A 23,006-nucleotide genomic window follows, 5' to 3' on the forward strand; every position below is an offset into this window, starting at 1 on the left:
TGAGTTCTTTTAAAGATACCTAGCTATAAAAAGAACATGAGATTATATATTTATGATATATGTATAAATGATATATATATCCAATATATATAAATATATTTAAATAATTTATTTAAGAAAACAAACTATCTTTTCTTCATTATACATACCCAATCCAAATTCCCACTCTCTCCCCTTCTCCCATTCCCTCCACTATTCCCCCAACCCCATCCACTCTTCAGGGAGGGTAAAGCACATTGCTCCCTACTATATCTAGTCTGAGCAAGGTATCCATCCAAAGAGAACAGTTTCCAAAAAAGTCAGTACAAGCAGTAGGGATAAATCCTGGTGCCACTACCAGTGACCCCTCCGTCTGCTCCAGCCATGCCACTGTTAACCACATTCAGAGGGACTAGTTTGGTCCTATGCTTGTTCCTTCCCAGTCCGGTTAGTGTTGGTGAGCTCCCATTAGCTCAGGTAGACTATTTCAGTGGGTGAACCCTTCATGGTCTTGATCAGTATGCTCTAATTCTCACTCCTCCTACTCTTCAACTGGACTTTTTGTTTTTTAAAATAGTTTTTATTATCCATGTATAAGAATAATAACTCTTGCTTCATATAAAATTATAAACAACACCGAAGGACAGTATTTTACGGGAAAATGGCACAACACTGAAATGAAAATACTGTTTGATTGACTTATATGTGTATCCAAAACCATTTGACTCATAGAACCAAAAGGTAGAATAATGCTTCCAGGTTATTGGGGTAGGAAGATGGAAAGGTGCTGTTGAAAGGGTGGTGCCACAATAACGAGACAGGCAAGCTGTCAGTATATAAGGCACATATACTGATAATAGAAATAGAAATTAATCTGGTTAAAAGTATAGTGCAAAGCCGGGCGGTGGTGGCGCACGCCCTTAATCCCAGCACTCGGGAGGCAGAGGCAGGCGGATCTCTGGGAGTTCGAGGCCAGCCTGGTCTACAAGAGCTAGTTCCAGGACAGGCACCAAACCTACAGAGAAACCCTGTCTCGAAAAACCAAAAAAAAAAAAAGTATTGTGCAACCATGACCTTTTAGCCCTTGAATATATGAACCTTTATTTGTAAATTAGCATCTCTTCTCCATTTTTATTTGTATTTATTAATTATACAAAGTAATGGGTTCTGTTATGACATTTTATTCATGTGAAGAGCATATTTTGGTCATCTTCAATCCCCTGTTATTATACCCTATTTTCCCACCCTCGAGTTCTCCTATTTTCATGTGTTATAGCTATTGTTTGCTTATTTCTCTTAAAATATTATTGTAACATGAACACATGCATATAAATATGAACAAAACCTGAAGAGTTCATTTTATGTTGCTCAAATGAATGATTTTAGGGTTGACCACTTGGCACTGCATAACTACTTAGTGTTAGTCTCTCAAGAGGACTTGGTCTTTCACCCTCAGCAGTTAGTGATTACATAGAGCTTGTCAATCAGAGGTAGGGACTTGTGAGATTTTTCAGCATCCATGTTGGTACAGTCACTGATGTTGTCATTGTTCAGATCTTGTTTAGACTTCCATATTTTTTAAACATGGTTTTGATTTCCTGTCCTATAAAGGAAACATAGTCTCACAAGTGCAGGAGGACTGTAATAGGTGTTAGTGCCCTTTAAAAACTGCTTCTCAAGACCTAAGTGGAATACAACATATTGCGTGTTAATTTGATGCAGTTGTCAAATCAGGGACTTCAAAAATTTCAACTCCCTGTCATTATGAATTGAAACCCACTGCTGTCAATGTTGTGTATGCAATCAAATTGTTTATTACATTTTAATAGGCAGGCTGGGAATGTACACTTTGTTGAGAAAAGAATGAGCATTTCAAATTTCTGAATAAGAATATATATATATATATATCTTTAAATCATTTAAGCCATCATTTTTACTTTTTGTTTTCTATACCACATTATCTGTGATTCTACAGCTGCCTTTTGTAAGAATAGCTATGGCCGTTGATGAAATTCTACAGCATGTAGGTGACAATGGAAGATTTCAAATTTCGAGGGCTGTCCTTTTCATCATTCTATGTATGCTGTTATCCCCTCATGACTTCATGGAAAATTTTACAGCAGCCATCCCCAATCACCACTGCAGTGTAAAACTTCTTGACAATCACAGATCTGAAATTAATATAACCATGAACTTAACTACTGAAGCTCTGCTGAAGGTCTCCATCCCCATGGGCCCAGATCATAAACCTGAAAAATGCCGACGCTTCAGGCACACCCAGTGGCATTTTTTAGATTCTAATGTATCAATTCCTAACAACACTGAGCTGGAGACTGAGCCATGCCTGGATGGATGGACATATGACCACAGTGATTTTACTTCTACCATAGTTACTGAGGTAAGATGTTTACATCTAGTGTTGACCGTGGAGCTCAGGTACCAAGTATTGAGATGTAAGAGAGTTTCACAAAATATTGAGACCTTGGAAAGAGATGAGAAATGTGAGTGTGTGTGTATATGTGTGTGGGTATGTGCCTGTGCATGCATGCGCATATGTGCCCACATATAGTTTTCCAAGAGAGATATAGTTTCAAAGTTAAGACTGATAGTCTTTTGCCTTCGACACATACTTTATACCCCTATATTCATATTTCATATAGATTTCCTCCCATATATTTGAAAAGAGAGTAACACCATCATTCTACAGAGCTTTTAACTGAATGTGCTGATTACAGTCAGATATTATGGTTGGCAGTGTATCTTTGGGACTCATCTTATTTGGGTGAAAAATCTTAGATCTATTATTACTGTTAATCAACTTTAGGATTCAGTTTATTAATATTTAAGGCATACTAGTACATATTATGATTTTTGGAAAAATTCTGGTTAATATCATCATCTGAACATAATCATTTAAAATTCCAATTTTTCACATAAGTGATAACTATTTAGAGTTAGAGTGTTTCAAGGATGACAATGAAAACATTTATGGTACATTTTTAAAACAGAAGTTCTCAGAAATGAATTTTCTGCAAAAGGTGAGCTCTGGAGGTTACTACCTATATCTATGCTGGTTTGATATTTTGCATATCTTGAGCAGGTTACCACCGATGCTATAACTTCATGAATTGGATAGCTATGATATGTTCAGAATATAGAATTTTCCCTGAGTTTTGGGGGCAGGTGGTAGTTAATAAAGATATAAAGATGTAAAATGTTATATTTAGGACTGACCAGTTAGTCTCCTTTTTTAAGCTATTGAGTAATTCTGTGTCATCCACTGATTGCTACCTATTGCTAGAAGAAGCTTCTCTGAGGATGATTGAGAGAAGAAATAGGTCTATAGGTATACACATAATGAGATGTGTTTTGGTTAACTTTTATTGTGATAAAACACTATAGCCAAGGCAATTTATAAAAGAATGTTTATTTTGGGTTATGGTTTCATAGAGTTAGATTCCATGATGGAGGAGAGAAGGATTATCTGCAAGCTCACATCTTTATCCACAACCATGAGGCAGAGAAGAGGCTTTGGGAATTTCATGAATCTTTTGAAACCTCAATTTTTACTCCCAGTGACACCCATCCTCCCACAGGGCATACCTCTTCATCCTCCCTAAACAGCTCCACCAATTTGAACAAACATGAGTCTTTGGACTCACTCAAACTACCACAAGAAGGCAATCTGATATTATAGCCATTGAGCAAAGTAACAACAACAGGTTCCACCCCAGGGCTTATGTTATCCTTAACCTTGGACTCTTGACCAGTATTACCGTACGAATATGAAATTTCCCTCTGTGGAGCATGCCTCAAATCCTGCGGAGAAGTGGTTAGTTGTGTCATGATTGTTAAATCACATCACTCTTGCATGAGTGGATACAGCTCTTGTTAGAAATTGTTTCACATTCCAAAACATGTTCCCATACTAAGACAAATATCTTACATTTTCTAAAGGGTAAGTAAATCCTCTTCACTGAAGATAGAAAATGTAGACACAGATTATAAAGTTAACTACTTCACTTATTAAAATCATGCAACCATTAAAGAATATTATTAAGCTATTAAGAAAAATAAAATTATGAAATCCACAGGCAAATTGATGGAGCTGGAAACAATTATTCTGAGAGAGGTAACCAAGAACTAGAAAGAAAAATGTTACAAATTTTGGTTCATCTTTAAATGTTATCTTTGAGTCTTCACATATGTGTGTTTTGTTTTATACACTTATATAGGCCAGAAAATTATTAAGGGGGCATGGGAAGAGAGTTTCAAGGGAAGGGAAGGGAGATAGAATGCACTGGTATAAAAATTTCCAAAGGAGTAATGGAATTGTGGTTTGGGAGGGTAAAGTAGAGGAGAGGATGGAAAGGAAGGAAGAAAGAAATAACACTAAAAATATTTAGAAAATGTTCCACGGATACCCAACTACTCTATAAATAGCTTAATATATGATACCACAGTGTGGTGTATGGTATATAGGTTCCATTTAAGGCTGAGTATTATGCAGTTCCTTATTTTCTCTGTGTTGACCAGTTTTGGATCTCTTCATTGATCATCATCTACTACTAAGGAATAGAGACTTCTCTGAAAATAAGTGATTGATGCAATAATCTCTGGATATAATGTAATCATTAGGAGCCAGTTAAATACTATGTACATTTAACAAAGTAATAGTAGTAGGCATTCATCTAGGGACAATGACTTGTCTAACCATAAGTTACCAAGGAAGTGATCATTACCAGTGTGAAAATATAACATAGCCTGTTTCTTATTATCCAGCAAGTATGTTATCTGGTTGTAATTGAGGCTTCTTTCCAGATACTATATATAATTATTCATGCTATGGTATCTATTATCCAATCTTTTACAGTGGGATTTAGTCTGTGATTTTCGATCATTCAAATACTACGCACAAGCCATCGCTATAGCAGGACATTTGGTGTCTGGTTTAGTATGTGGCATTTTTTCTGACAGGTAAGTTTCTTTTTTTGACAAAGAACCATCTATGAAATTGATTTTCAAGAGTATACATTTTTATTAAAAGTTATGAACATTGAAAGAATCTCGGTAGACTGAATGCATTATAATGATAGGTATGTTTCAGAGAAATAAAAATCTTTGGAAGATTGAAATCATTATTTCAGGCTCCCAAAAGGTGTTCTCATTGAACTTACCCATAAAGAATTAACAGGTGGTAGAGGAAAAAGGGTAAGGAGCAAACAAAAGCGTCACAAAATGTCATGTAACAAACATGATTAATGCAAAAATAGCATAAATTTAGCAATGAGAGACAAAGTTAAGAAGCTAAATTTGTAAGAATTGAATCTTCATTTTTTCTTACATTTGGTATAAGGGAAGGCCAGAGAATTGTGACAACTAAAAGGATATGTGTATTTAAGGAGTGTGGGATGGAAGGGTGTGTGGAGGGAGTGGGAGGAGGGAAGGGAGTGGGGATTTGGGTTGGTATTATTTAAAGTAATAAAATAAAATAATAAAAAAGGAAAAAAGATGAAAATATAGTGCACTTAAGATACTCATTTATAAAAATTCATTTGATTGAAGTCCATAAGAAAGTTTATGACAGGAGGCTAAGAACATTTGAGCATGGTGACTGCTCAGGGAAATTTCTAGAAAGAAAATATCGAGTTAAGAATAGATAAATACTTCACAACCAGATGAGAAATGAGGCAGATTTGAAAACAAATGGGTTAAGAATGATATAATACTATTAACTTATGTTAGTTATTAATATTTATGAGGAAGGATATAATTCAATTAGTATGTGTGGATATGCTTTGCAAGAAAGAAGAAAAGGTAGCAAAAATGGTGAGGATGGAGAGATGGCTTAGTACTTAAGAGTGCTTGCTGTTATTTCAGAAGACCACAATTCAGCTCAGATGTCTCATTCTGGTCTCCATGGGTACTTGCACGCATCTCTCTCTCTCTCTCTCTTTCTCTCTCTCTCTCTCTCTCTCTCTCTCTCTCTCTCTCTCACACACACACACACACACACACACACACATATACACACACAAATAAAATTGTTTAAAGAACTTAAAATATATTCAGTGTGTTGGCTCACTCAGAAATAGAGAAATGTGCTTTATTAGATTCATAAAGGTAGTGACCATACATTAACATTTATGTAAAGATAGATGACTTTAATTGCTTTGTGGTGTTGGTAAAGGATCTCAGGAAATAAGGGTCTAAGAGTAATGAGGATTCTCTGGGGATATGCTAATAATATTTAACTAATCAGTTGTTACATTTTTTACTACTTTAACTACTATTACCATAGGTTTGGAAGGAAACCATTGCTGGCGTATTCTTGCTTAGCCTATGGGATTTTGGGCACCTGCTGTGCCTTTGCCCCAAGTTTCTTCCTTTACTGTGCTTTGAGATTCCTGTTGTCTGCCTCCATAAGTAATATTTTAAGCAACTGTACTATCCTTGGTAAGTTTGCCTTGATCTGTACATATACATTACATTTTGCTCTTGAAGTCATCTTTCTTAAATGGTGCTGGATAGTGTGCTGGTTAGTTTTGCCAACTGGACACAAGCTAGAGTCATATGGGAAGAGGGAGCCTCAGATGAAATGATTCTATTAGAATAGACTGCAGGCAAGTATGAGGGACATTTTCTTAATTAGTGGTCAATTAATAGGCTAGAAGGGCCTAGCCTATTTTGAGTGGTCCTACCACCATGCAGTAGGTAGTCCTGCTTTATTCAGGAAAACAGACTGAACAAACCATGGAGAGCAAGTCAGGAAGCAGTCTTGCTCCATGGCCTCTGCTTCAGTTCCTGCCTCCAAATTCCCTTCATGCCCTTACTTCCCTTCATGATGGTCTACAATCTCTAAGATGAAAGAAACCCTTTCCTCCTCAAGATTTTATTGGCTATGCTGCTAAACAAACCAGTAAAAAGGAACACTAATACAGAACTCTTTTTTTCTTTTAGTTTTAGAAGAAACCACAACTCAGTGGCACAGCAAAATCATAGTACTCAGTGGACTGTCACTCAGCATTGGTCACACCTGCCTTGGGGCACTTGCTTACTTGCTTTCAGACTGGCATATGCTGCAACTTGCTTATGCCTTGCCCCACTTCATATTTTTCATTATTTTCTGGTATGTGCATTTTGATATACATACTAAACAATTAAATTCCAATGATTGTAATGTATGATGGTGTTGTTATGTCTACTGAGGAGTATTTGGCCAATTACACATTTGCTCTGTGCCATTTTAAAGTGCTATATGTAGAGAAATAAATTTAGAAGTCTTAGAAAAAATCAATATTAGGATAATTCCTTCAGTTAATTTATAAAACTAAGTGGATGGTCGCTCAAAATTTCATTTATGTATCCCTTTGTTTTGCACTTAAATGTTGAGATTGAACCATAGGAAAATCTACCTACATGGCAGTCAAGGACAGAGAGGTTTGAAAATAGATACTTTTAAATCCATCTTTAGGAAATTAAAACAGTCTCTTTTTTTCTAAACTCAACTACTCAGATAATCTTCTAAGCTTAGTGTTCTCTGGGATAAAACATAAGTTGTTATTTTAAATAAACAGTTTAAGAATGTAATAGTATTTTTAATTTGGAATAGGTGCATTTTTGTATTTAAAAATTGTGAATCTCAATTTAGAGTCCCATGCTGAAGTGGCAGGACTTTTTTGAATTAGAGTGCTATGAAACATTTAGAATTTGAATAATGGAATCTTTACTCCTTCTGTAAGAATAAAAGTTTTGTTGTTTTCCTAGCTGCAAAAAAATATTAAGAGGCTTAGCATTAGGGTATAGCAGTGGGATTCATGCAGAAATTGAAGCTTGGTTAAATCCTGGAATGTTCTCTATCGATAGGAGGGAGCATAGCTATAAAATTATTCTTTTCCTGAATAAAAGAGGAATGTCTTTGGACCTTAATATGACCTGCCTTTCTATTCATCTTTTAAACAGCTGGGGGCCAGAATCAGTCCGGTGGCTAATGACCACAGGGAAAACAGAACAAGCAATAAAGGACCTACAGAAAATTGCCTTCATCAATGGAAAAAAAGACATTGCACATAACCTAACTACTGAGGTACTAGAAACCTAATATAATTATCTTTAAATTTCTCAATGCCACCAACTAATAATAACCACAGTGAAATTATAAATAAACATACCCAAGAGCTAGAAGAATTTGGGCAAGATTCATATTAAAGAGATTATTATGGCTACTCTTTTTAATTTTTTTTAATTAAACTATATCATTTTCCCATTCAGTGTCTTCCCTCTAACTCCTCTGATGATAGTTCCATCTCTCGTGGGAACTCCTTCAGCCAATAGCCTTCAAGATACTGGCCCACTTTCTGCATGGTCACATATACTATATATACAAATGTAAAAAAGTGAGCCTCATTCTGCACATCAGTAGTTGCTATATATTTGCACCTAAATAAATCAATACAATCTGCTCAGTCTGTTTACTGTTACTTACATGTATTTGATTTCAAGGATAATTATAAGTATTGTATGATCAATTAGGAAAACCATTCCCTGGAGACAATTATTTCTACCTCTTTCAGAATTTCTTAGTTGCCTATAGCTCTTTGTCTTGGTGTGTGTGTGTGGGGGGGCTGTGAAAGACTTTCCAATATCTCTATAAGTCCTGGTCTTATTTAGGCAGCCATATTGTTCAGGTATCATGGGTAATGCCCCCCCCCCTTCTATTTTCATGAGATGCATTTCACAGCAGACTTCTTGATCTTCTGGCTCTTACTATCTTTTCTCCCCTTCCTTGATGATTCCCGAGTCAAAATTGTTAGGAGTTGTGCAGTAGATGCATCAAAAGTGGCTGGGAACTTTATGATCTTTGTATCTTGATGAGTTGTGGTTTTCTGTAATGGTTTTGGTCTTTTGCAGTGAGAATTTTGTTGGATCAGGGATGAGAACTATACTTAAAGGTATAAGGGCAAATGTTTAGAATGCAGTTTGCAATTGATTCTGGTTTAGTTAAGTAATGGTAGAAGTCTCTCCTCTAAGATCGTTGACTGTCTAGGTCTAGGTATCTGGCTAAGTTTCCAGAACGAGGCACTGGTGGGGCCTTAAATTCAATTCAATTAGAAATCTGTTGGTTACCACCAAGATAATACCATTAGTGATATTTTGTGATGCTGGCCATTGTTGTGATTCATACTCATCTGGGTAAGACTATTGATTGTTTCTTTCCTTTGGCAACTTGCACAACACCCTCCAGTACTATGCCAACCAGACCTAAGGGTGGTATTAAGGTTAGATCCAGTTCACATCCACTAAGTCCTGTGTACAAAGCTCATGGTGTCTGTAGCAATAGGGACTTACCTTCAATGTTTAGGAGAGAAGAAAGGCAACATCTATAGCCTGTATTGTATTGGAAGTCTCTTAAACTGCACTAACGTGAAATGGTATTTCATGGGCTTGGTACTAGAATTTTTGTTAGATCATCTGTTTATCTTTGTGTGTGCACTGTCATCCCAAATCTGAAGATTTGGAGCTAGTAACTGCAGAGAAGACAGAAGATGTCTGTCAATTTAATATTGACAGTATAATATTTTCTAATCTGATCCATTTTACATATAAAGTTGATGGTTTCATTTTTCTTTTCTGCTAAATTAGTTTATATATTCTGCAGTTTTATTGTCCATTCATCTGTTGAAAGACATTTTGGTTGCTTCCATTTTCTAGTTATTATAAATATATCAGTAGTGAACATAAATGTGTAGGTATCCTTTTAAAACAATATTCCTGACATTTGTGATTTTTCAGCATTATCTTAAGATTATGTTGAGAGGGTGAAAAGAATTGTGTAGAGTAATATGTTCAGGTATTTCAGAAGTTCACAATGTATTCATCACACTGGTCATGGAAGGAAAGTGTGTGTATGTGTGTGTATGTGTGTGTGTGTGTGTGTGTGTGTGCGCGCGCGCATGCGCGTACAGACTTAGTAACTTGATGTAAAACCTAACATTAAATTACAGTCTGTGTACATTATCATCCTTTTCTAAATGAAAAAAAAAAGAACATTGTTTTGGATTTTATTTTTAAAATGCACCATGGAGAAATGCTTTCCACGAGGGAAGATTCTTCTGCTCCATTACCAGTCATTTCCAGGACCAAATGACCAGCACCGAGGCTGTATACACACAGATAGTCTTATATGGATTGAGATCGTGGTATTTATATATACATGAATAAATAAATAAATAATATTTCTATATGTGTAACAAATGTAAAATGTAAAAGAGGCCATGGGTTTGGGAGAGATAAAGGAGGTACATGGGATGTGTAGGAGGGAATGGAAGATAAAATGTTATTATAATTTTAAAAATACAATCCACCACACTCCATTTCTTTAGTGAACTAATATTTATATGCGTTGAACATGTTCTGATTGTCTTGAGGGAACCACAGGATTGCCAGGCTAATTACAGTCATTGCACTTACTTAAGAAAAAAGAAAATAAGTTGAATAAGTCTAGCTGACAAGTCCTGGATATAATGTCATATGTACACATTGAAGAAAAATGATAAAATAAAATGTGTTGAGGATTTGTGTTTTTGGTGTCTGTAATTACAGGCATCATAAATAAGTGGCTAGATATAAGTATCTCCATTCTTGATCATTCTGTATTTTTTTCAATTTAAGCCATAGAAACAAATAGTTAAAAAATATATAGTATGAAATTCCCCAAATTAATAAAAATATATTAAAAAAACTAGATAAAATCTTTTAAAATATTGAGTCCTATGGTTAATAGTTAATGTATAATTTTACTGAAAATTTAATTTCACATAAAATTGATAACAGTATAAGTTATATACAAGTCTGAAATGATGCAATAAAAATTAACTGGAATTTTTCTTGTAATTAACTAGATACAAGACTTGATTCACTATGAAACAGCTATTAATTAATCATTTATAATTAGGACAGTTGGAGATTCTTAGGGAGTTTTTGATAACTGTCATTTAGTTTGAGCACCACCTAACTAGTTGCAACTATTTCTGATCAGACTGTACCAATAAGAAACCTATGAATTATTAGCAAGTCATTTCTATAATTTTTATTAGGGAATAGTTTCATAGTGTATAATATATGCTTGTTCATCTAAACATTTTGAAACTTATTTCTCTTTATTTTTATTTATTTGCTTTAAAATTCTTATTGTACTTATTACTTATTTTGTGTACATGTTTTGGGGCACACACTCACCATGAAAAACACATAGAGGTCAGAGGACAACTTGTGGGAATCAGCTTTGGACTAGAACTGTGGGTGCTGGGATTGAACTTAAGTCATCAGGATTGGTGGCATGAATTTTACCCTATGCATTTTTTTTAGATGGTCTGAGTATGATCTAGGCCACTCTGGCTTTGTAAGGTAATTATTGGTGATTTATATCAACATACAGGAGTGGAATATAATTCGTGAAGATTTGTTTCAAACTTTTGTTTGATGTAAATATTTTGACTTGACCTTTTATTTTTTTGAAGACTATGCAATCTAAACTTAAGGAAAATCAGAATTCAACCAGCAAACATCTCAGAATAAAGGACATCATTATTAACCCCATGATGCGTAAAATACTGATTTGTAATTCCATTATAATGTAAGTAGTTTACTCTTTCCTCTTCTAACACACAGTCAACTGATTCATCATCATCCTAAACCTTGGGAGAACATATGGGCTAAACAAACATCTCTCCTTTTATTCAAGACACTAGAATGCAAAATACAAATACATGTAAGGAAGAATAAAAGCAACTTATATGGGTCATATTACTTTGAAATGCTTCATTTGATAATTGCAATTTACAGGGACTGGAGAAAGATAAACATGAAATTAAAAAGGCTATTTAGACCTGAACTAAGATTTACTAAATAATAAGGAAGACAAATATATCTTTTGTTAAACTGATCGGTTTTATTCATATCTCGATGCAGTAAACCTAAAGGCATAACATTGGAAACAAATCCACACACATTTTGCTTCAAGTTTTGCTCAAGGCTAAGTTTCTTAAACATACACATACTGCATGTCAAACTCTTCCACTGGAACAAGAGCTGCAAGACATGGATTTTGAGCCTAGGCTTTTCTATACAGTAAAAGATCACTAAAAACAGCTTCATACTTCTCACTGGAGTTATTTCATAGATAGACGGACAGGCATCTGAAGAACTCTCCAGAGACCCGATTCTTCAGTGTTTGTATGTAGCAAACACTTTTAAAAAATTTGGGTGAGCAGGATGTGATATAGAGTAAAAACTGAAATGTAATGTAAGAAAATCAAAGACAAGTTAAATATAGCATCACTTTATACTTTTTTTTTTTTTTTTGGTTTTTCGAGACAGGGTTTCTCTGTGGTTTTGGAGCCTGTCCTGGAACTAGCTCTTATAAACCAGGCTGGTCTTGAACTCACAGAGGTCAGCCTGCCTCTGCCTCCCAAGTGCTGGGATTAACGGCGTGTGCCACCACCGCCCGGCCACTTTATACTTTTTTAAAGGAAATTACCATCTCCCAAATAGTAGGAAAATGAAGAGACAATCTTAATTTTTAGCCTCTTGAAAAAGCACATATTAAATGACTCGACTGCTGCACAGACTCTTATTTTTATTGATTTTATTGAGCTTCATATTTTTCTCTGTTCCCCTCTCTTTCTATCCTCCCTCATTGAACCCTCTCAATTTGTTCAGGAGATCATGTCTTTTTCTACATCCCATGTAGATGAGATCCACATGTGTCTCTCTTAGGGTTCTCATTGTTGTCTAGGTTCTCTGGCATTGTGATCTGACTGGTTTTCTTTGCTTTATGTTTAAAAACCACTTATGAGTGACTACATATGATAATTGTCTTTCTGGGTTACCTCACTCAAAATGATGTTTTCTAGACCCATCCATTTGCTCGCAAATTTAAAGATGTCATTATTTTTTCTGCTCTGTAGTACTCCATTAGGTAAAAGTACCACATTTTCCTTATCAATTTTTTGGTCGAAGGGCATTTAGGTTGTTTCCAGGTTCTGGGTATGACAAATAACACTGCTATAAACAAAGTTGAGCACATGTCCTTGTGGCACAATTGAGCATCCTTTGGATATATGTCCAAAAGTGGCATTACTGGGTCAAACCCAGCCCTATACAAAATACTCTTTCTTTAAGTTTTTCAATTTCTCTGGATTTCCTCCATGTCTGTTGCTATGTCCCCCTTTTCATTTCTGCCTTTTGATTAGTTTGGATAATGCTTGTCTATTTTGTTGATTTTCTCAAAGAACCAACTCTTTGTCACAGTGATTTTTTTTGTATTTTTCTTAGTTTTTATTTTGTTGATTTCATCTCTCAATTAGATATTTACTGCAGTCTCATTCTCCTGGGTGAATTTGGTTTTTTTTTGTTGTTGTTGTTCTAAAGTTTTCAAATGTTCTGTTAATTCACTAGTGTGGGATTTTTCCAGCTTCTTTATGTAGGTATTTAATGCTATGAATTTTCTTCTTAACACTGCTTTCATTGTGTCCCATAAATTTGGGTATGTTTTGTGGTCATTTTCATTGAATTTTTGGACATCCTTAATTTCTCCCTTTATTTCTTCTTTGACTTATTGATGCTTCAGGTGAGCATTGTTTAATTTCCATGTGTTTGTGGGCTTTCTGGGATTAGTGTTGCTGTTGAATTCTAATTTTAAGCAATCATGATCTGATAAGATACATGGGGTTATTCCTTTTCTTTTTATCTGTTGAGGTTTGTTTTGTTACCTAGTATGAGATCAATTTTTGAGAAGGTTTCATGGGGTGCTGAGAAGAAGGTATATTCTTTTATGTTTGGATGGAATGCTCTATAGATGTCGTATAAGTTGTTTGAGGCATAACATCTGTTAGTTCCCTTATTTTGCTGTTAATGTTTTGTCTGACAGACCTGTTCAGTGGTGTGAGTGGAGTGTTGAAGTCTCCCACTATTAGTGTGTGCAGTTTAATGTGTGATTTAAGCTTTAGAAGTGTTTCTTTTACATATGAGGGTGCCCTTGTATTTGGGGCATAGGTATTAAGCATTGAGATTTCCTGTGCCTATTATGAAATGACCTTCTTTTCTCTTTTGATTGATTTTAGTTAGATGTCCATTTTGTTAGATATTAGAACAGCTACACCAGCTGTTTCTTAGTTTCATGTGATTGGAAATTTTTCCCAACACTTTACTCTGAGGTGTTTATGCCTGTCTTTGAGGTTGAGGTGTGTTTCTTGTAGTGATGTACAGATTTTTAAACTATCTTTATTCCTTCGTTTCAGAGTTAACACTCATGGTTCTAGTTCTTTTTCAATTATTTACATAAAATAAGACACCAGTGAGGGATTTGGAATACTTGTTAACTTTTCAAAGGACCGGCATTCATTTCCCAGTACCCATATGGCAACTAACTATTGTCGGTAACTCCAGTATTAGAGAATCCAATATATCCTCTCCTGACCTCTGCACACACAGAAATACATATAGGAAAAACACCCATAGACATAAAATAACACTAAGTCAATAAAAGTTTGTGTGATATACAATGAAATAATAGAAATCTGTGTCTCTTACCTTATATATAAAATGAATTTAGAAAGCTGATCTTTGAAGCAGCTTATCATCATAAAATTATATTATTTAAAATATAAATTTAAAGTGATCTATTAAGAGCATCAGTAATACATAGATCCATTGTTCATATATTTTATCTTGTCCTACTAATTATATATATATATATAGCATATATATATACACATTTTTTTTCTTTTCTTCAAGACAGGGTTTCTCTGTAGCTTTGAATTCTATCTAAGAACTAACTCTTATATACTAGGCTGGCCTCAAACTCACAGAGATCCTCCTACCTCTGCTTCCCGAGCACTGGGATTAAAGGCATGTGCCACCACCACCTAGCTAATGATGATATATTTTATATGTAATTAATTATTATATGTAGTAATTATAATGTGTATATATAGTATAATAATTTCAAATTAAAAAATTATCACAATTTTCAAATTTCAGAAGGCTTATTTTATGCTTGAGTCACAAATAATAAAAACACAGAGCCACATATTAGGGTTCAAACTGAAGACCAGGAAAGCAAATCAGCCAAGCCACTGGTTCTCACTTCAACCTCAGTTTGAAAATGGTGATTCTGCCTTCAGAATAAGATTGAGACTGAGAGCTGTCTCCTCCCATTTTATAAGTCTCTCTAGTTCTGGGACTAAGGGTGTGCACCACTACCACCTGGTTTTTATGGCAAACTAGTGTGGCTACTGGGATTAAAGGTGTGTGTGTCACCAGTGCCTGGTCTGTAAGGCTGGCCAGTGTGGCTGTTTTACTTTTCTGATCCTCAGACAAGCTTTACTTATTAAAATATAAATGAAATGCCATCACATTTCTGAATGAAATGTCACTGCACATGATGTGTTATTGTTGATTCTAACAAAATTATAAGGCAGTCTTATAAAGATGTTAAACTTCAAACCAATATTAAAGAAATTATGCATCTTTCAGGAATATATGTGTTTTCACTTTGGATCCTAAAACACTTCACAAATAGAGTCTATCAAGGCAATGGGCTAAGTTCAGAATGTTTTTAGATAAAAATTTACTTATATAAACTCTACTCAATTTACTGATAATTTTTATCATTATCTTATTTTTATGTGTTTTTCATAAGTAACTTCTGTGACATTATAAAACTCCATTTCATCCCATACTTGGGATATTAAGTTTTAGTTGTATTTTGAAGGAACTAATAATCCCAAATGAGCCCTGCACATACACCATAATAAAATATTTTCATGCCTCAATTGGTTGAATGACTCTTTGTGCTTTCTTCCAGTTTTGCAGAAATTTTCAGTGGTTATGGTATCTTGTTGGATGTTCAAATTTTGGGAAAGAACATATTCCTGAACCTGATTCTCCTAGGAGTGACAGACATACCCAGCAAATCAATTACATATTTTATAATAAGAAACGTAAGACGTCTTCCTTCAATTGCTTTTACACTCCTTACAATTGGCAGTTGTATTGCCATCACCATATTTATACCTGAAGGTGAGACTTCCTCAGTCTTTAGAATCTCATTATTAATATATATCCATGTACACATGGCTTTCCCAATAGTGAATGTATCTCATACTCTGCTGCCTAGAAGAGCATTAGAATATTTAACTTAACTATTTATTTTATATAATTATACTTGTGTGTGTGCTCATAGGCACATGTGTATGTACGTTCTATGTGTGAATGTATAGACATACCAGTGTGAGTATCCCGGGAGGACAGACACATTGGATAACCTAGAAATGGAGTTATAGAAAGTTTCTCATAAGCTGGGCGATGTGAACGCTGGGAAAGAATTCTGGTCCTCTGCAGGAGCAGTAGGTTCTCCTAACTAATGAGCTATCTTTCCAGTTCCCTCATTATTTAGTCTAAAAGAGATTTCACATTTTAACATTTATTTATTTACTTATTTATATGGAAGCAGTGGAAAAGATACAATCATTACAAGTAATATTTCCACCACCCAAATTAAAGCTAAAATGTATAACTTTCTTTAAAGAGATTTATTTCTAGTCAAATTTCAGGATAAGAAAAATGACTACAGAAAATTATATTGGGTTGCATGGTGAATTCTTGGACTGGGCTAAGAATTGTAATTGGCGGCTTGAGCCCATTAGTTTCTATACAGGAAAATGACATGCCCTAGAGTGCACATGTGTAGATCAAAGAACAACTAACGGTAGTTAATTCTTTCCTTCTACTGCATAAGCTTCTGAGACCAAAACAGGTCCTAAGGCTTGATGGTTCCTTTACCTTCTCCATCATCTAACCAACACTACAGTAAACTTTTAAGTCTGTACATTTTAAAGACTGTGAATTCCTTAATAAGAAGAATTCCAACCTTATGGCATCCTTTAAACTTTAGAGTTCTACAAAAGATATTACTAGGAAATAATTTTGCATTTTCAGTTATGAAAACAGTCAATACTGTAAGGCCTATAATAACAGTATGTGCTTGGCATGAAGATATCATGTGGAAAGGACAGTAACTACAAACAAGTAGTTTGAAGAATCTCCCTAGTGCCATTGAATGTCGAACCTCTAAACCCAAATGGGTATTATTTGGTAACAAATGCACAAAAAGGATGCGTTAGGAGACAGAAGGAGGACATGTGGTTTGGAAAACTGGTGTCATTGTGTTAATAACCTGTAAACAACGAGGGGGAAAGAGATGAGGAGGAACTTGATTACAAAGTATTTCATTGTCTTCGTCTAGCAAATATTTTATTGAAGCTCCTCACCAGTAGGAAAGTCAGGCTTCTAATTGGGCACTATTTTATGATGGCATTTATTTAAATCACATAAAGCTGAAACCATGAACTGTGATTAGTTTGTACTAGAGACAGGTAGAATCAGGCGAATGGAGGTTTCCTTAGAAAGAAAAATGAGGGTATTTGATGTCCATCAGCTCTTTCTGTGGTGTGTGGTTGTGACTAGTCCCTGACAGGAAGTAACTGAGAAGTTTATTTTCACTGATGGCTTTAATGGGAGATAGTCACAATTATGATGGCAAAGGCAAGATGCCCAGTGGTTCCATGAAGTCGTGAGTGTGTGGCTAGATTATCCCTGAGTCTTACTTTCCAGCGAGGTGGGCTTTGCTATTTTGTCATGAGTCTGAGACTGGGGTCCTTGAAATGGCCTGATCTTTACTGTTACACACATTCACTCAGAAGTTCATTCACTCAGAATAACTATTACCACAATCATTTCTGAGTATTCTATTTTTTTTCATTTCTGTTGATGTCTTTGCCCATTTTTCATTCATGTTATCTGAAGTCTTGTTATGTAGTGTTAGGAGTTCTTTAATATTCTGGACTTAATACTGTCAGGTACTTGTTTGTTGTCATTGTATAGAGTCCATTTTCAGTTTCTTGGAGTTCATATATCTTATTCTGTAGTTTTGAGGAAGATTTCATATTTCATTATTGAATGTGATGTTGGTAGTGAATTTTCATCTATGTCCTTAATTATGTTGAGACAAGCTCATTTGATGAATGATAATACAGATCTTTTGTTAATATGTTTGTTTTTCTATATTCAGGTTTGTTTTTATTTTATTACTTTTTCATGCTTTCTGGGTAGATTTGGGTGGGTGGGGGGTAGAGAGGACCTAGGAGGAGTTAAGGGAGCAGAAACCATAATCAGAATGCCTTTTCAATAAAAAAGGCAGTGCTTGATTCCAGATAATATCTTAGTGTTTAATATTTTAGGAAACCTGTGTAGTTTTTTTTTAAAACAGAGATCAATAAGTATTAATAAAATCATCATTTTCTCCCTTACCACTGTCTGCAGAGATGTATGTCCTGCGCCTTGTTCTTTTCCTGTTGGGAAAAGGCTCCTTTGCAGCTTTCTCTTGTCTGAGTGTTGCCTACTCCAATGAACTCACACCGACAGTGTTCAGGTAAGAAAAGAAACTGACAAGATTCCCCCTGAATACTGTTGGAAGCTTCTAGAAAATTTAAGTGGGTTAATAGGTGTCATTTTTAAGAGGCATTTCCAGCATTTAATCTACTTTAAAGAATATGCTCCAATGTGCTGAGAAGAATATGTATTTCATTTCTGTGGGCTGGAATAGTCTATAGATAGATATCTGTTAGGTTTATTTGATTTATGGTGTGGTTTGACTCTGAAGTGCATGCTACGGTTTAGTTTGGATGACCTGTGCCTTAGTTACACCGTGGCAATTTGGGGAAGAAAATGTTTATTTAGTTCATGCTTTCACATCACTGTTCATCATCAAAGGAAGTCAGGACAGGACGTCAAATAGTGAATTAACCTGAAGGCAGCAGCTGATGAAGAGACCATGTTGCTTACTGACTTGCTCCACACAGCTTGCTCAGCCTGCTTTCTTAGAGCATTCAGGGCCACCTTCCCAGGGATGGTTGTGTCCATATGATAAAAATGCTTTTTCTAGGACTCTAGGAGGCATTGTGATATGTAGATATATACACACCATTAACAGCATTGGATGCTTGGAAAATCCACATTGACCTTGGGTGATTTCGGATATCTGTACTGAAAATGATGCTATTAAGACAAAGCTTGTATATTCAGGTTTTGCATTTTTGGTCTATTTTTGAAGGTCCACTATACTTGGTGTTTATAATGTTGCTGCCCGAATAGCAGCAATATTGTCTGCCCTAGCACTTGTTACTAGAAAGTATTTTGTACACCTTCCTTTGATTCTCTGTGGGATCATACCTGTACTGGCAACAATCAACATCTACTTTCTGCCGGAGACTTTAAATCTTCCACTTATGGACACTATTAAGGATTTGGAGAAAAGGTGAGCTCTTATGCTGGTGTGATTTTGTGTGAAGGTAGGGTGTGGAATTTTGAAATGGTTTAAGATTACATGGTAGATTTATATATGCTAATTTGATAAGGTTAGGACTAGAATATTTTGGTTAATTTTGTTAATATTATGTTATTATAAATTAATACTTATATAAGACACACAACTGTGATTGTTTTTACAAAATAATTTTAGTATATACATTTTGCATTTAAATAACAAATCCCCTAGCATCTTGATATGTTTGCCAATGAAAAAAATGTTTACTTGTATATTATTTCATATAAGCTGTGACTTGGAATGCATAATTTCTATATCATATACTATAAAATTGGGTATGTTTTTCATATCTTTTTGTCATCCACCTAGTCAGATATTTGTATATATTATGTAATATCAGAAATACATATGTGAAAATGCATAATCAGACAGTGTTAGTCAAAGAACTAGATATGGCACCCAAATTATTTGAAGTCAAATATTGCTTTATTTCTGCTTTTCCTGATGGTCTTAAATGTTATATATTAAGCATTAAACATTATGGTTGAATAATCAAATTTAAAATTTTCCAAATATCTGTGACATAGTAATTGATAATAGTCGTGCTTTTTTTCCTTAATTTAAATGATTGCTTTTATAATTTCTAAACCCTTAAAGCTTTTAGCACAGTGTTTTGATGATGATGGTTATAGATATAAGGCTATAAATGTAATTTTTACCAGAGAATTTTTTTGTGAAATAATCTGTCTTTTCTAAAACACCAGTCATTGTCCTGGTGAATAGTGAAGATTGTGATAAACCTTCCTTTGACTGTTTCCCATTTCATAAGCGTGGAAAATTACCCAACCTTTTAGAAGAATTTCATTTGTATTTTCCCATGTAATCAGCACGAACACCTGCTATGGTTCACAATGATTTTGCGATTATTATATATATGAAAAACCTGATCATGAGCAAGCTTGAGTAAATTATTGAAAGATTTCATTCCCAGAGTGGACTGGACCTTCCTACAACAACCGATAAACCGGCCCTCCCTCCAGAGACATATGCACAGCCCATTCTGATCTGAGCAGTGCCTCAGCTGAGACTCCCTTCTCAGGAGACCATTGGCTGTGTCAAATTAAAACTTTTTATTTTGCTTTTTTATTGATTTTTATTGAGCTCTACACTTTTCTCTGCTTCCCTCCCTTTCTCTCCCCCTCCCCTTTAACTTTCCCCCAAGGTCCCCATGTTTCCCATTTACTCAGGAGATCTTGTCTTTTTCTATTTCCCACGTAGATTAGATCTATGTAAGTTTCTCTTAGTGTCCTCATTGTTGTCTGAGTTCTCTGGGATTCTGATTTGTAGACTGGTTTTCTTTGCTTTATGTTTAAAAACCACTTATGAGTGAGTACATGTGATAATTGCCTTTCTGTGCCTGGGTTACCTCACTCAAAATGATGTTTTCTAGCTCCATCCATTTTCCTGCAAAATTCAAGATGACATTATTTTTTTTCTGCTGTGTTGTGCCCTATTTTGTAAATGTACTACATTTTCTTTATCCATTCTTCAGTCGAGGTGTATTTAGGTTGTTTCCAGGTTCTGGCTATGACAAACAATGCTGCTATGAACATGTCCTTGTGGTACAATTGAGCATCATTTGGATATATACCAAAAAGTGGTATTACTGGCTCAAACCCAGCCCTACAAAAATATTAGAATGAAAACTCCAACCAAAGGAAGTTGGCTACACCAACAAAAACACAGACAATTGATGGTCTCATAGCAGCAGATCACAAAGAAGGGAAAAACACACAAAATAATATCACCCAAAACGAAAACTAAATTAAAAGGAGATAGCAATCACTGGTCATTAATATACCTTAATATAAATGGACTCAAGTCACCTATAAAAAGGCACAGGCTAACAGACTGGATATGTAAACAGATTCCATCCTTCTTCTGCATACAAGAAACACAGCTCAACCTCAAAGACAGACATCGTCTCAGAGTAAAAGGTTGGGAAAAAATATTCCAATCAAATGGAATGAACCTAAGAAACAAGCAGGTGTAGCTTTCCTAATATCTAACAAAATATACTTCAAACTCAAATCAATCGAAAGAGATAAAGAAGGACATTTCACATTAGTCACAGGAAAAATCCATCAAGAGGAAATCTCAATACTGAACATCTATGCTCCAAATACAAGGGCTCCCTTATATGTAAAAGAAACACTTCTAAAGCTTAAATCATACATTAAAGCCTATACACTAATGGTGAGAGTCTTCAACTCTCCCCTCTCACCACTGGACAGGTCAGTCAGACAAAAAATTAACAGAGAAATAAGAGAACTAACAGATATTATGACTCAAATGGACTTAACAGACATTTATAGAATATTCCATCCAAACAGAAAAGAATATACCTTCTTCTCAAATTAAAACTGAAAGCTAACTATGACAATATTCACATATGTATCTACTTGGTATCGGTAAAAATGTTTCTTTCTTAAAACAGACCACCTTATGTGTCATCTCCACATGAATAATTTGTTTCCAGATAATACATCATCTCATCATTGCATACACAAGTCCCAGATGATGACATAATGACTGCATAGACCTGCTGACAAGCCACAGGTCCACTATTCTCTTTCAAGTTTTATAGTTTTCAGATCAAGAACATGAGCATTTCACATTTCATATGTCTTCTTTCATAAAGCCAGTATTATTTAAGAAAAGCAATGTATTTCTGATATGTTGGGAAGTCTGAATGAATATTTAAGGGAGGTGGAGAGGTGTAATAACTTGTGAAATACAAATAAATTTTACTTATATATTTTTTAACAGTTCTGTCTCACTTGAATGTCCATTCATCTAATGCTGTTCTATTTCTTTGATTCCTGGAACAGGTTGATGAACAAAAGCATCAGTAAAAAAGAAGAGCAAGACTTCTTGGAAACGACAGAGTGTTAAAGAAGCCCAAACCCACAGGGCTTTTATAAATATAAACCTTCCTTATTCTGCTCTGTACTCTAGAGACTGGATCCACTGATGGATATCCACAAATATACTTATTAAATAAACCTTTTGCAAAAGCAAATCTCCATAATAGAGATGCAATACATAAAGATTTATTAAATACTGGAGTAAAGGTTCTGTTCGTGAAAAAAATTAAAACAAATCTGTACAAAAATACTTTGTCTTAGTAGTAAATAAAACGAGTTCTTTTTAAAATTGAGAACAAACTGTCCAAGAAACCAACCAATTCTCTTTCTGTGCTTGTCCTGAAATATGTACGTTTTGATTTGAAAAAGTTTGATGGTAAGAATAGTTAAGTTAGAGACTATGTTGAACAACTTGATAATCCTTTAGAACATAAAAGCAGTACTATGGTTTTTAATTGTTTAGTAATTCTTTTAAAAACTCCCACATATTGACAGTTCCATATATAATGAGTTTAGGATTACCATGTTTGTAATCCTAATTGTAACACCACATGAACATATATTAGCAATAACTAGAAATGAGCAACATCATAACTAGGATTATACACTCAGACTTTCCAGGTTTTTGGTAGTGAGAAGTGAGTTAAGTGCATCTGGTGAGGGGCAATATCAGCGAATTGTCAGATGTCAAAAGGCACATGGAAAATACTTGC

General features: G+C 34.9%; 1 protein-coding gene across 1 annotated transcript; it reads left to right on the forward strand.

The window, feature by feature from the left end:
* Positions 1 to 1,975: 1,975 nt before the first annotated feature.
* On the forward strand, positions 1,976 to 22,321 carry LOC142844809 (solute carrier family 22 member 22-like). Its single transcript, XM_075963616.1, has 11 exons — positions 1,976 to 2,377; positions 4,853 to 4,956; positions 6,281 to 6,435; positions 6,940 to 7,108; positions 7,942 to 8,065; positions 11,499 to 11,614; positions 15,848 to 16,062; positions 18,364 to 18,472; positions 19,154 to 19,357; positions 21,358 to 21,363; positions 22,258 to 22,321. Exons 1-11 carry the CDS (start codon positions 1,976 to 1,978, stop codon positions 22,319 to 22,321), a joined length of 1,668 nt encoding a protein of 555 aa, XP_075819731.1.
* The last annotated feature ends 685 nt before the right edge of the window (positions 22,322 to 23,006 follow it).

Source organism: Microtus pennsylvanicus, chromosome 2 (genome assembly GCF_037038515.1).
Source record: "Microtus pennsylvanicus isolate mMicPen1 chromosome 2, mMicPen1.hap1, whole genome shotgun sequence".
NCBI classification, from domain to species: Eukaryota; Metazoa; Chordata; class Mammalia; order Rodentia; family Cricetidae; genus Microtus; species Microtus pennsylvanicus.

What these genes read in the sequence shown, in the direction of transcription:
- LOC142844809 (XM_075963616.1), top strand. Translation starts at nt 1,976, where the DNA reads ATGGCCGTTGATGAAATTCTACAGCATGTAGGTGACAATGGAAGATTT. An exon ending in AAGCAACTGTACTATCCTTG is followed by an intron (nt 6,436 to 6,939) that starts GTAAGTTTGCCT and finishes TTTTTCTTTTAG; the next exon opens with TTTTAGAAGAAACCACAACT. An exon ending in CACCATATTTATACCTGAAG is followed by an intron (nt 16,063 to 18,363) that starts GTGAGACTTCCT and finishes CACTGTCTGCAG; the next exon opens with AGATGTATGTCCTGCGCCTT.